Genomic DNA, 13,931 nt, shown 5'->3' on the forward strand with positions numbered 1-13,931 from the left:
ATACTGTTGTGGAAGTTATTATATTGTCTACTCATTTTGAATAATGCCGGTTACTAAGCTATGAGGCATGTTATCCTTGGTGCTTTAGGTAATTGTAACCTTAAATTGAATGTCATGTTTTAGGTATTTAGGCAAAAGCAGATGTATAAGCAAAGATGTTAACTGATGGTCCAGAAAGCTTTTCAGAGACTCATAGTTACTCACCTGAAAAATTAGAGCAATGGTTAGAACAACACAAGAGATGCAACAAGTCCCAAAGCCAACCAACAGTAATATCCTTCTTCCCCATGAATCTACAATAAACACCTAAAAAAAGAAACAAGGATTTAGAGAAAAGTTCTGATATTCTAAAACCACACAAAACACCTACTTGTATTTAAGATCTCTTTTTAGAGAAAATTAGAATTTAAAAAATTGCTTGCTAAACAAATTCATTCCGTTGCAAAACACATACCAAATTATGTACCAGATTACAAGTGGATCGCAAACGTTTTAACGTGAGCTATAAGGTGTGTACTGCAGGTGTTTGAGCTTGTCTGGCTTACAACTGATATTATGAGTTGAAAGAAAATGTGATCGCTTGAGCACAATCATGATTTACACTAGAATGATTATTGCAGCCTCAGAGCTCTGGTCAACTGTTTCGCAAAACTAAAAAGTTCCACAAAACACATAAAAAATACATTACAAAATATATTTACACTCATAATAACACAATCCAATAAAACATTCTTTTTTAAATATTGCACAAAAAAGTTATAAGGGCTCAAAGATGTGAGATCTCAGGTGTTAAGAAAAAAAGGCAGAAAAGGGCTTTAACACTGATTTTATATATATATATATATATATATACACACACACACATATATATATATATATATATATATATATATATATATATATATACACACACACACATATATATATATATATATATATATACACACACATATATACACTGTAGAAATAAATGAATCCTCCCTACAGTTCAGCCACCTGGGTGCAGACCAACAAACATTAGCCCTGACAAAAGGATGCACTCAGGATTTTCAATCAAATGGTGTCAGCTTTATTGGATGACATTTCAGAGATGTTTCAGCTCCTTCAGACACACACAGTCCCCCTCCTCACCCTCTATCTCACACACAGACCTCTCCTTACCCAATCATCCCCTCTCCCTCACACACAGCCCCCTCACTCTCTTAACTCTCAATCACACACAGCCCCTCCTCACCCTGTTGTCTCTTTCATCAGATCAAATCTGATGAAAGAGACGATCAGTCTCTGAAATGTCATCCAATAAAGCCAACACCATTTGATTTAAAATCCTGAGAGTGCATCCTTTTTTTCAGGAATATATATATATATATATATATATGTATGTGTGTCTGTAAATATGTATTTATATGTGTATATATGCATTTACATATATACACATAAATACATATGTATACATATACGTATAAACATATAAACATATATAGAAGTGCATTGGAGCCCTTTGTAGTTAAGTAGATAAAAACATGAAAAACATGGGGCGGAGCCTTACCGGTCAGGAAGATGGCTGTGTGAAGAGAGAGCTCCTAGGCCCTTGTCCCACAAAACCCTAAATAAAATGAGCATCACCTTATTTAAATAGCTTTATTAAGTCCCCTTAGCGGCCAGTCCCTCCTAAGTACCCACACAACACAGAGCGGAGCAGTTTGGAATAGTGGACCACAAACTGTGCACAGGATATCCAGCCCAGCCGGAGACAGTGAAAGCCGTGGAGCACCTGGTAGACAAAAGGCTGCTGCGTCCGCCACGTGGGTAAGCTGCAGAAGTGGTCATTTACAAACCCGGTGTGAAAGCTCTGACCGGGACTTAAGCCTCAGTGAATAGTAACAGTGAGCCTTGGGGATACAACCCAGATCGCTCCGGAGAGCTGTAAGGCAGACAGGAGACCGAAGAGTTGTAAGGCAGACGGGAGTGCAGCAGTATAAGCCCCTGACTCACGTAGCTGGAACACCACAAAATTACATAAAAGTGTGAGCTAACTCACTCCTTGGAGCAGGGGGGAAAAATAAAATAAAAATTAAATTGTACTGAAAGCGGTTAAGTGACTGTTGTGACTGGGGGGGCCACAAGCCCTGCAGACTTCCCTAAAACATCCAGATAAACGTTAGTGTGGAGACAGCAACACTGACGTCTAAATAATAAATACACACAGAGACCTTAATGTAATTAGGTGCAGAGACACAGTACAAGTTCAAAAGTGAGAGGCCCAAGCTGCACTTAAGTGACATAAGCTGCCATCACCCCGGTGCTAGAAACAGAGGAGCATAGGGGCTGTGATTGGACATTTCCTATAACAATAAATCCACCAGACATTATACATATCACCCAAGTAGGGGCAAGCATTATTCCCGGCCGCAGGCTCAACAGAACAGAGAACACCCCACGCACCAAGACCTTGCAGCATTACATGAGGCAAACGGGTATACCCTCTGTTACCCAACCTGAGACATCAGTGAGCTGTGTGAATAAGGTACCGACTACAGAATCAGATATGACTGCCTCACCTCCCACAGGGCTCACAAGGGAAGACCTGCTACCCCTATGCACAAAAAATGACCTTAAAAAAATGATCTCAGAAGTTAAAAGCTGGTATGGAGAGTTGAAGAAAGATGTTACATGGGTAACACAAAGGGTTACCACTCTAGAGGAGAGCCATAACACTATGGACAATGATATACAACATCTGTCACAATTAGTCTATGCTCAAGATGAAACTATACAACACCTGTTGGAGAAGGTGGAGGACTTAGACAATAGGGGGCGGAGGAACAACTTGAGGATATGAGGTATCCCAGAGTCCATCTTGCCAGCTGCACTAGAAGGCTGCTTGCATGCCTTATTCAGGACAATCAAAGACGACAACGCACCGGATTTGATAATTGAAAGGGCGCACAGGGCCTTGAGAGCGAAGCCCCCTCCTAAGGCCCCCGAGAGATATAATTCTCAAACTACTCCACTTCAAGGATGAAGAAAATCATGAAGCATGCCAGAGCAAAGAAAGAGATCACGGACACGGGAAACCACGTCCAGGTCTTCCAGGATCTAAGCCCCACCACGCTTCAGAAGAGGAGAGACCTCCAATACATTACAAGCATCTTGCAAGAGCAGAAAATAATTTACAGATGGGGCTTTCCAGTATGTATAATTGCCACCAGAGGAAATAATACAGCAGTTTTCAGGAACAAAGAGGACCTGCCACACTTCTGTGAAGCTTTACAGATAAGGATACATCCCCCAGCAGCAGAAAAATTGTTGGAGAGGGGTCCCACACAAAAAAAAACAGGGGGTTTCACCTCTATCAACAGGCGCAATGGACAAATGGATGGAACGGCACGGCCCTAAAGAGCTACAAACTGGGGACACTGTACAGGGACTGACTGCCGAGTAACACCAAAAGGGACATTGGCTGTGAATCATAAATAGCAGGTCGTATGCTAAGTAAATATATCTGTTATTTTTCTAAAGGGTTTGGGGACAGGGATACTGCCCTCATCATACTGTTAAGATTTGTACTGTTTTGAGTTACATAGTTATTTTCAGATAATTCGTTGTTTATTTTGTTGCATTTACATATTGTCTAACATTTGTACTGCCACATCTTTTGACACCAGACAACACAGTGACACGCAAAACTCTTTATAAGACAGGTACACACAAGGGCTAAGAAGCTCTGCAGGGTTACACTAATTAGAAACACAGGGAGCATTCTCATCGTTTTGACACTGAGAGACACCAACACCAAAGAAGGGAGACTGCTTAACTAATAGCTAAACCATGAGGAAATCGGACACACCTCAGACCCAACATTACACTGTAGATCCTATAAATCACACTTCTCCACGCTGCTTGACATTACTGACCATAAACGCGAAAGGGCTAAATAGTCCTGAAAAACGATCCATAGCTTTTAAACAGTTATACAGTGACGCTGGTGACATCTTGTTTATACAAGAAACACATTTTAAGAGGGGAAGAGAGCCAAAGTTTCTGACCAACATGTATAAAACCACTTTCTTGGCTTCAGGCAGCTCAAAGAGGGGGGTGGGGGGTGGGGTGGGCATCTTTATAAGAAACAGAGTTAGCTTTTGCCCAACTAATGTTATAAAGGACCACAATGGTCCTTTTTTGGTAGTCACAGGGCTGTTTGGCCTGCCAACCACATTAGTGAATATATACCTACCAAACCAGGGACAACAGCTGGTATTCAAGCAGGTCATGCAACTGCTCTTAGAGCACTCAAAAGGGATAATACTAATGGGGGGGCCTTAACTTACCTTTAGATCCAACTCATGATACTTCCTTGGGTTCCAATAGCACCCCTCAAAGAGTTATTAAGGCACTCCACTCTCAGCTACATCAGCTCAAACTTAACTGGCGGTCAAAGAACCCACACAAACGGGACTATACATTTTATTCTCACCCCCATCGCATTTACACCAGAATAGATTACCTTATCACGGACCAGATAGGACTAGCGAGGGTTGTGAACTAAACCATACTGCCAATGACATGGTCGGACCATGCCCCAGTGGCATGCAAAATAGACGGGCCAAATACGCCAGTGAAGCTGTTCATTTGGTGACTGGATGAGTACATGCTTAATAATGCACTGATTAAAACAGAAATTGACACAAAAATAGGATTCTATTTTGAGGAAAATCCCATAGGAGAAACATCAGCATCCACGGTCTGGGAGGGACACAAATGCGTATTACGGGGGGAGTTCATTAGGCTCAAAGCGAGAAAGACAAAGGAAAATAGACAGTTTACTAATTCTATTACCTCCCAAATTAGATATTGGGAATCACAGCTTAAGAAAAACCTAACCTCTACGGACATTCTACAAAACCTGACCACTGCCAGGCAGGAGCTCAACAACCACCAAGTAAGGGAATATCAGAGACAGGCATCCAAACTGCAACAGAAATATTTTGATGTTAATGACAAGATAGGCCCTTCCCTGGCCAAGTCCCTTGGGAGAAAACAATTAGACACACATGTCTACTCAATGACTGACTTGACAGGACAGGTACACAGAGATAGCCTGCAAATTGCAGAGACCTTTAGACAATACTATCAGGGATTGTACAACATTCAAAACGACACTAGTCAGGAAGAGATAGACATTTTTTTGACAGACACACAACTGAGCACATTGAAATAGGAAGATAGTGAGTATCTGGACTCCCCCATCACGCTTGAAGAGATAAAACTTGCAATTAAAAGCATGCCAAATGGGAAGAGCCCGGGTCCTGATGGATTTAGTATACAGTATTATAAGACTTATATACACCATTTATTGCCCCCACTCTAGGCCCTGTTTACTGCCATCCTAACGGAAAGGGGATTCTCAGATAGAATATTAGCTGCCCATATCACAGTACTTCACAAGACAGGGAAAGAACCTGACTGTCCAGAAAGCTACAGGCCTATTTCCCTGTTAAATACGCATATAAAGATTTTTGCAAACATTTTGGCCACCAGATGGAATAAATTCTTACCGGATTTGATACACCCAGATCAGGTGGGATTTGTGCCTGGCTGTGAGGCCAGGGACAACACTTTAAGAACATTTCAATTAATATCACATGCCAAATTGCAAGATATACCGATGGCCCTGATATCGACAAATGCCGAGAAGGCGTTCAATAGGGTACATTGGGGCTTTCTCAAATCCGTCTTGCAAAACATGAAATTTAGCAACAACTTCATAAATTTAATCTTTACTCTCTACCAGAACCCTACCGTTCAAGTAAAGGTGAATGGCCTGCTTTCAAATAGCTTTGCTATTAGAAACGGCACAAGGCAGGAATGCCCCCTCTCTCCCATCCTGTTTACCATCACAATAGAGGCCTTAGCCCAAAAGATCAGGAATGACAGACACATAACAGGCTTATCAGTCGCCCCTAACACTTACAAAATAGCTCTATACGCGGACGATGTCCTGCTTACTCTGACTGACGTAGACACCTCTCTGAGCAGAGCTCTTGAACTCTTTCAAGCATTCAGCAAAGTATCAAACTTCCGACTTAACCTCTCAAAATCAGAGATTCTGAATATCTCTTATGAGGTAAATACATTTAACCGGTTCTTGCAGGGATGCCCACTTAAAAGACAGGACACTAAGATTAAATATCTAGGTATCTACATGTCCTCAAACTCCCAAGAGGTATTTGAAACTAATTATAGAAAGCTAGAGGCAGATTTAGTCGCAGATATGTCTAACTGGAAGAGTAAACCCATCTCATGGCTGGGCAGAGTCAATGTGATAAAAATGAACGTCCTACCCAGACTTTTATACTTGCTACAAACTACACCTATACCCTTGCCATCAAACTACTTGCATAAGTTACAGGGTAAAATAGAACAATACATATGGGGGGGGGTTAGACCCAGAATCAATAAGACATCACTGTACCTGCCTAGGGACAGAGGCGGCCTTGGGCCTGCCTAACATAGCCACATACAAACTAACCATTGTATTACAAAAAATGCTGGACTGGTGTAGGAATGACCCAAACAAATTATGGGTACGATTGGACTGTTCTTTCCTGGACACTGGGAACGCTGGCGGTATAGCCTGGCTTTTGGAAAAAAACAGACCACCAACCGTATCTAAATACCCGTTGCTCCTAGACTTTTTCACTAGCTGGGACAGATTACTTAACACTTCTATAAACATATCCACTTCATTTTCCCCCCTGATACCCATATATAGCAACCCTGCTTTGCCCTGGAACCATAGAGAGACTTATTCCAGCATAAAGGTATCATACAGTGTGTGGACCTTGATGACATTAATGGAAGGGAACAAACTGAAACCACTTGACAGGATCAAAGAGAATGACCCAGACATAAATATGAGCTGGCTGACTCACTCCCAACTTAGTCACTTCATAACGTCACACAAAAAGAAGCAGAACATTACCAGACAATTGACACCCTTTGAAACATTTTGTACACCGGAAACCCCAACTGAGCATGCAATCTCATTGCTATACAAGCTCCTTCTCATAGAAGACGCACATACACTACCGCTCTACACAAGAGCTTGGGAAAAAGAGCTACATATAGAGGTAGACACACAAGAATGGATCACGGCATTCCAGATTACAAATAACTCCTCGGTCTTGAGTAGAGTTCAAGAATCAGGATACAAGTTTTTGTCCAGATGGTATCTCACCCCTAATAGGCTAAAAAAGATTTACAAAACAGCCTCAGGGAAATGCTGGAGGGGATGCGGAGGTGAGGGAACTTTAGCGCATATATGGTGGGACTGCCCCGGGTTGGACTCTTTCTGGACAGAAGTGTTGGGACATATTAGATCGGCAACAGGGAAATGATTACAAAATAGTCCTAAAACACTTTTGTTCATTGCTTTACCCCCCCCCTAGAAAGTAATGTAAGCAGAGCTTTGAGACTAGTCATGCTGAACAGCGCAAAATTGCTGATCCCGAGGCATTGGAAATCTAAGACACTCCCAACGGTAGAGGAATGGAAGGCACACCTCTCTCTTACACTTAGAAAGATTTCACCACATACAGAATGATACACTAGAGACAAATTAACTAATGCTTATGCAGTGGAGGGAATGCTCAACTTGAAGGGACGACACAGGTTGTCCCATCAGGGAATAAGGGTAAAACTGAATGAGTCATGGGGAAAAGGGGGTGGAGTCCAAGTTAAACTTAATGTGTTGTTGCATTGTACAATTACAATAATAGAAAACTGTAATGAAAGCATGCTTCAGTTAATCAGTTATAGACTTATAAGTGGTCTTTCCTAATGCTTTCTCGCTTACTGCTGTCTCATACGTCAGATACGGCTGGGAGACCCAAGAAGGGTTACAGCTACAACCTAATTGCTCTCTGGACCAAACAAACTGATGAGTCATCTGAACTGACACCTGCTATATAAGCCTGTAATTTGTTTTCTTATACGGACTGTGTGCCATGTAACAAATCTTCACTGTACGTCTCTTTTTATTTTCTTTTTGTTTGTTATAAGTTACTTGTGAACCTTGAATTGAATTCAATAAAATTATCTTTAAAAAAAAAAAAAAAAAAACATGAAAAACATAATTTATGTAAGAACTTACCTGATAAATTCATTTCTTTCATATTAGCAAGAGTCCATGAGCTAGTGACGTATGGGATATACATTCCTACCAGGAGGGGCAAAGTTTCCCAAACCTCAAAATGCCTATAAATACACCCCTCACCACACCCACAATTCACGAATAGCAAAGAAGTAGGGTGATAAGAAAGGAGCGAAAGCATCAAAAAAAAGGAATTGGAATAATTGGGCTTCATACAAAAAAATCATAACCACCACAAAAAAAGAGTGGGCCTCATGGACTCTTGCTAATATGAAAGAAATGAATTTATCGGGTAAGTTCTTACATAAATTATGTTTTCTTTCATGTAATTAGCAAGAGTCCATGAGCTAGTGACGTATGGGATAGCAGATACCCAAGATGTGGAACTTCCACGCAAGAGTCACTAGAGAGGGAGGGATAAAATAAAGACAGCCAATTCCGCTGAAAAAGATCCACAACCCAAATAAAAAAAATGAAATAATAAGCAGAAGAATCAAACTGAAACAGCTGCCTGAAGTACTTTTCTACCAAAAACTGCTTCAGAAGAAGAGAAAACATCTAAATGACATGACATGATTACTTTATATAAATATATTCAAGGCCCATATACAGAGATGGCAGAAGCTCTTTTTATTCCAAGAAAATTGGTTCTGACAAGAGGTCATAATTTAAGGTTGGAGGAAAGGAGATTTAATCTCCTGCAACGGAAACGTTTTTTCACTGTAAGAGCAATAAAATTGTGGAACTCATTACCAAAGGAGGTAGTGAATGCCAATACCATAGATACATTTAAAAATAGTCTGGATAAATTTCTGTATATAAACAAAATTCATGGATATGATTGCTAGTATTAAATGGGTCACATTTTAATGGGGTTATTTAAGCTTAACTGGAGCTTTTTGTAAGTATTTTAGATTTGTATAGGTTGAACTCGATGGACTTCAGTCTTTTTTCAACCTTATCTACTATGTTACTATGTTACTATGTTAAATGGTAGAATTTAGTAAAAATATGCAAAGAAGACCAAGTTGCTGCTTTGCAAATCTGATCAACAGAAGCTTCATTCCTAAAAGCCCAGGAAGTAGAAACTGACCTAGTAGAATGAGCCGTAATCCTTTAAGGCGGGGACTTACCCGACTCTACATAAGCATGATGAATCAAAGACTTTAACCAAGATGCCAAAGAAATGGCAGAAGCCTTCTGACCTTTCCTGGAACCAGAAAAGATAACAAATAGACTAGAAGTCTTTCTGAAACCTTTAGTAGCTTCAACATAATATTTCAAAGCTCTAACCCTATCCAAAGAATGTAAAGATCTCTCCAGAGAATTCTTAGGATTAGGACACAATGAAGGGACAACAATTTCTCTACTAATGTTGTTAGAATTCACAACTTTAGGTAAAAATTTAAATGAAGTCTGTAACACCGCCTTATCCTGATGAAAAATCAGAAAAGGAGATTCACAAGAAAGAGCAGATAACTCAGAAACTCTTCTAGCAGAAGAGATGGCCAAAAGGAACAAAACTTTCCAAGAAAGTAATTTAATATCCAGAGAATGCATAGGTTCAAACGGAGGAGCCTGTAAAGCACTCAGAACCAAATTAAGACTCCAAGGAGGAGAGATTGACTTAATGACAGGCTTGATACGAACCAAAGCCTGTACAAAACAATGAATATCAGGAAGTTTAGCAATCTTTCTGTGAAAAAGATCAGAAAGAGCAGAGATTTGTCCTTTCAAGGAACTTGCAGACAAACCCTTATCCAAACCATCCTGAAGAAACTGTAAAATTCTAGGAATTCTTAAAGAATGCCAAGAGAATTTATGAGAAGATCACCAAAAAATGTAAGTCTTCCAGACTCGGTAATAAATCTTCCTAGACACAGATTTACGAGCCTGTAACATAGTATTAATCACTGAGTCAGAGAAACCTCTATGACTAAGAATCAAGCGTTCAATCTCCATACCTTCAAATTTAATGATTTGAGATCCTGATGGAAAAATGGGCCTTGAGATAGAAGGTCTGGCCTTAACGGAAGTGTCCAAGGTTGGCAACTGGCTATCCGAATGAGATCCGCATACCAAAACCTGTGAGGCCATGCTGGAGCCACCAGCAGTACAAACGAACGCTCCATTAGGATTTTGGAAATCACTTTTGGAAGAAGAACTAGAGGCGGAAAGATATAAGCAGGTTGATAATTCCAAGGAAGCGACAATGCGTCCACTGCTTCCGTCTGAGGATCCCTGGATCTGGACAGATACCTGGGAAGTTTCTTGTTTAGATGAGAGGCCATCAGATCTATTTCTGGAAGTCCCCAGATTTGAACAATCTGAAGAAATACCTCTGAGTGAAGAGACCATTCGCCCGGATGTAGCGTCTGGCGACTGAGATAATCCGCTTCCCAATTGTATACTGCAAGTGAACTTTTGCTTTCACTGGCAACGTTCATTGAAAGGTTTTTATAAATTTTGAAGATTATTATTTGTTAATATAGAAATGCAATTTATCACATATGTTTTATCAATTGTTATAGTATAGAAATGTAAGTATATTTATTGTTTTTATCTTGTTGTAACACTATTGACATAACTGCATAAATGAGGCAACCACAATGTTTTAGCCTTTGAGTATTGCTATTTTAGAAACATACGGGCATCAACATTTGCTTGAATCTATCTAAGGAGCAATCTTACAGGAGCTCTGGCTCACACCTCTGAGCCCTGATTGGACAGATTTCGCTTGATGTTTTGAGCGACATGATAGGAGCTCCTATACACACCTCTGAGCTCTAATTGGATGATTTGGACTCAAAAAGGAAGAGCGCTCATTCCAACACATTCACTTTTAAATCCCTCTTGAAGAAGCCCGGCCGCTGACCGGGGGAAACGCGTCAGGGTATTGAACTGACAATCTAGGCTGGAAAAAGGGTCCTGGTATCCTGCACTCACAACAGCCACAGGACTTGCTGACAAGGTATCCAGATTCACCTGTCAGTCATATCGAGTGCAGCAGCGCTCGGCAATTACAACAAGCCGGCTGTGGGAAGCAACAAGAACTGTACCACCCATGATCCTCCTAATTGCAGTACACTTATTTTAATCTTGTAAGTGCATATATATTTGTGTATTATACTGTGTCATTAAACGCTTTCACTTGAGTCCTGCCTTTTGCGCCATTTCTTCTCTTTCCATACATACTTGTTCCTGCATACAAAGCCCTGGTTTGGGAATACCAGGCTGGATTAAAGGCAGCAAGGCTTGGGCACAGTGACTTCCCTGGAACTTAAGGGATTTTAGAAACCAATTATTTGGAACAATTCTGGAAAACACTGATAAACATCCCTGAGCACAGGAAGCCTTATTGGACTTATTTTCTTCCAGTAAAGGTACTGTTCCTTTCTATCATTTGATCAAACTGCAGTATTGCAACTGTTATATCAACAAAAAGGACATACTTGCTCTTCAGTTCTGGCCTCTTCTGAAGAGAGAATCGTTTATTTGTTTTCAGACAGACAATGTCACAACCGTGGCGTATGTCAATCATCAAGGAGGGACTCTCAGTCCTCAGGCTATGAAAGAAGTATCTTGGATATTTGTATGGGCGGAATCCAGCTCTTGTCTAATCTCTGCGGTTCACATCCCAGGTGTAGACAATTGGGAAGCGACAATAATGATAAAATGCGCTATACCTAGAAAAAATGTTGAATTAAATATATATATATATATATATTTAATTCAACATTTTTTCTAGGTATAGCGCATTTTATCATTATTGTCGCTTCCCAATTGTCTACACCTGGGATGTGAACCGCAGAGATTAGACAAGAGCTGGATTCCGCCCATACAAATATCCAAGATACTTCTTTCATAGCCTGAGGACTGAGAGTCCCTCCTTGATGATTGACATACGCCACGGTTGTGACATTGTCTGTCTGAAAACAAATAAACGATTCTCTCTTCAGAAGAGGCCAGAACTGAAGAGCTCTGAAAATACACGGAGTTCCAAAATGTTGATTGGTAATCTCACCTCCTGAGATTCCCAAACCCCCTGCACTGTCAGAGATCCCCATACAGCTCCCCAACCTGAAAGACTTGCATCTGTTGAGATCACAGTCCAGGTTGGACGAACAAAAGAAGCCCATTGAATTAAACGATGGTGAGCCAACTACCAAGTCAGAGAAGATCGAACATTGGGATTTAAGGATATTAATTGTGATATCTTTGTATAATGAGAGACACTTAGGTGCAGCGTTCCTGGCAGCGTCTGCGGGCTCAGCGAGACAACCGGAAGTGACGCCGGTTTCAGTATAGTCCTTCCATAGAGAGCCAACGGAGTGCCGTAGCAGTGGCGAAACCCAGCCACTATGTAGGTATATGAAAAAGAGAAGATGCAGGCACTACTGTGGATAGCTTAAAAACAATGAGTCTTTATTTGAAAAGCCATTAAAAAATTAAACAGCTACAACCGCTGTAAAGACATGAGTAAAGGTACAAAAATCGACAGAGGCAAGGCAGGGTAGAAAAATAGACATAGAAAATTGTCTGACTAGTTTCGAGTACGGACTGTACTCTTATTCATAGACATGCAGAGAGGAGGCTAGACTCGCCTTTTAAAGGGAAAACTGGTGTCTGAAAATCCAGCTGATGTCCATTACTATTGATTAGGACATAAACTTCAGTTAACCCCTCAAAGACAAGTCACGCCTAGTCTCTGTTGAAAAGATTAAAAACAAAGAACGAAATTCTCAGATTATTGTTGTTATTTTAAACAGTGTTACACTCAATATCAGTTAGTGTTTTAATGGGTGAGTCATGAAACAGAGACAGTTGGCGATCTATGTACAATATCATAAGTGTCATTTAGAAAATTATTGTTCTATTCATGTGTAATACAAAGTTTATAGAAGCTGTACCATGGTTACATATGCCTTGTATCCTTATCTGTTACAATTATGCAAAATTACTGTTATACAAGATAGAGAACAGTATTAAATAATTGTCCTATTATAGTTTTTCGAATTATAAGAAAATGTAAAACATAAACTTAGAAATATGCTAAACTAATGGTAGCATAAATATTGAATACACAGTGTCTAATAAACAATGTTAAATAATAATCCTGTTATGGATTTTAGGGTTATAACTTGATATAAACATGAACTTAAAGATATGCTAAACTGGTGATGACATATATGTTAAATGTACAATTCATATATACCCTAAAAAGTAATAAACCAATTCTAAATACAAGATTATATATTTTGGGGTATGAAAAGAAAAGAATGACACTAGGTAAAGAGTTAGATACTAGGAAAGTCCAAAGGCTATACATAGTGTATTTTATTTATTGCTTTAATTATCAATGAAAAAATTAATATCGCATTCACGATTCATTCCTTTAGGAAAGCGTGTTTGCAATTTTAGCATCCAGAAGAGTTCTTTTCTCTCTAGGGACTTAAATTTGTTGCCCCCTCTGATAGATAGATTTACAATGTCAATTATTTTAATAGTGATATTAGACTCATTAGAAAAATGTAAGCTATTAAAATGGTTCGCTACAGCAGAGTCTTTGTTATAATTTTTAATATCTCTGGCGTGTTCGTTATAACGTTTTCTAACTTCTCTAGAAGTTTGACCTGTATATTGTAATTTGCAGATATTGCATGTCAGGAGATATACCACAAAAGTGGTGCTGCAATTGGCATAAAAATCTATACTGTATTCTGTCCCTGTACTAGTGCTAGTGTATGTGTTCCCTTCTTGAATATGTGAACACATA

The 13,931-nt window shown here is 39.8% G+C and overlaps 1 protein-coding gene across 5 annotated transcripts in view; it reads right to left on the reverse strand.

Moving 5' to 3' along the window:
* SLC2A5 (solute carrier family 2 member 5) overlaps positions 1 to 13,931 on the reverse strand; it is a 924,962-nt gene that overhangs the window by 231,726 nt on the left and 679,305 nt on the right. For 4 of the 5 annotated variants that reach the window (XM_053690437.1, XM_053690432.1, XM_053690434.1 and 1 more), the window contains one exon: positions 205 to 306. The exons of the other annotated variant lie outside the window; for it this stretch is intronic. In XM_053690437.1, the coding sequence (XP_053546412.1) occupies positions 205 to 306 (102 nt within the window). The remainder of the gene's footprint in view (positions 1 to 204; positions 307 to 13,931) is intronic. 5 annotated transcript variants of the gene reach the window in all.

Source organism: Bombina bombina, chromosome 8 (genome assembly GCF_027579735.1).
Source record: "Bombina bombina isolate aBomBom1 chromosome 8, aBomBom1.pri, whole genome shotgun sequence".
In the NCBI taxonomy this organism is placed as follows: domain Eukaryota; kingdom Metazoa; phylum Chordata; class Amphibia; order Anura; family Bombinatoridae; genus Bombina; species Bombina bombina.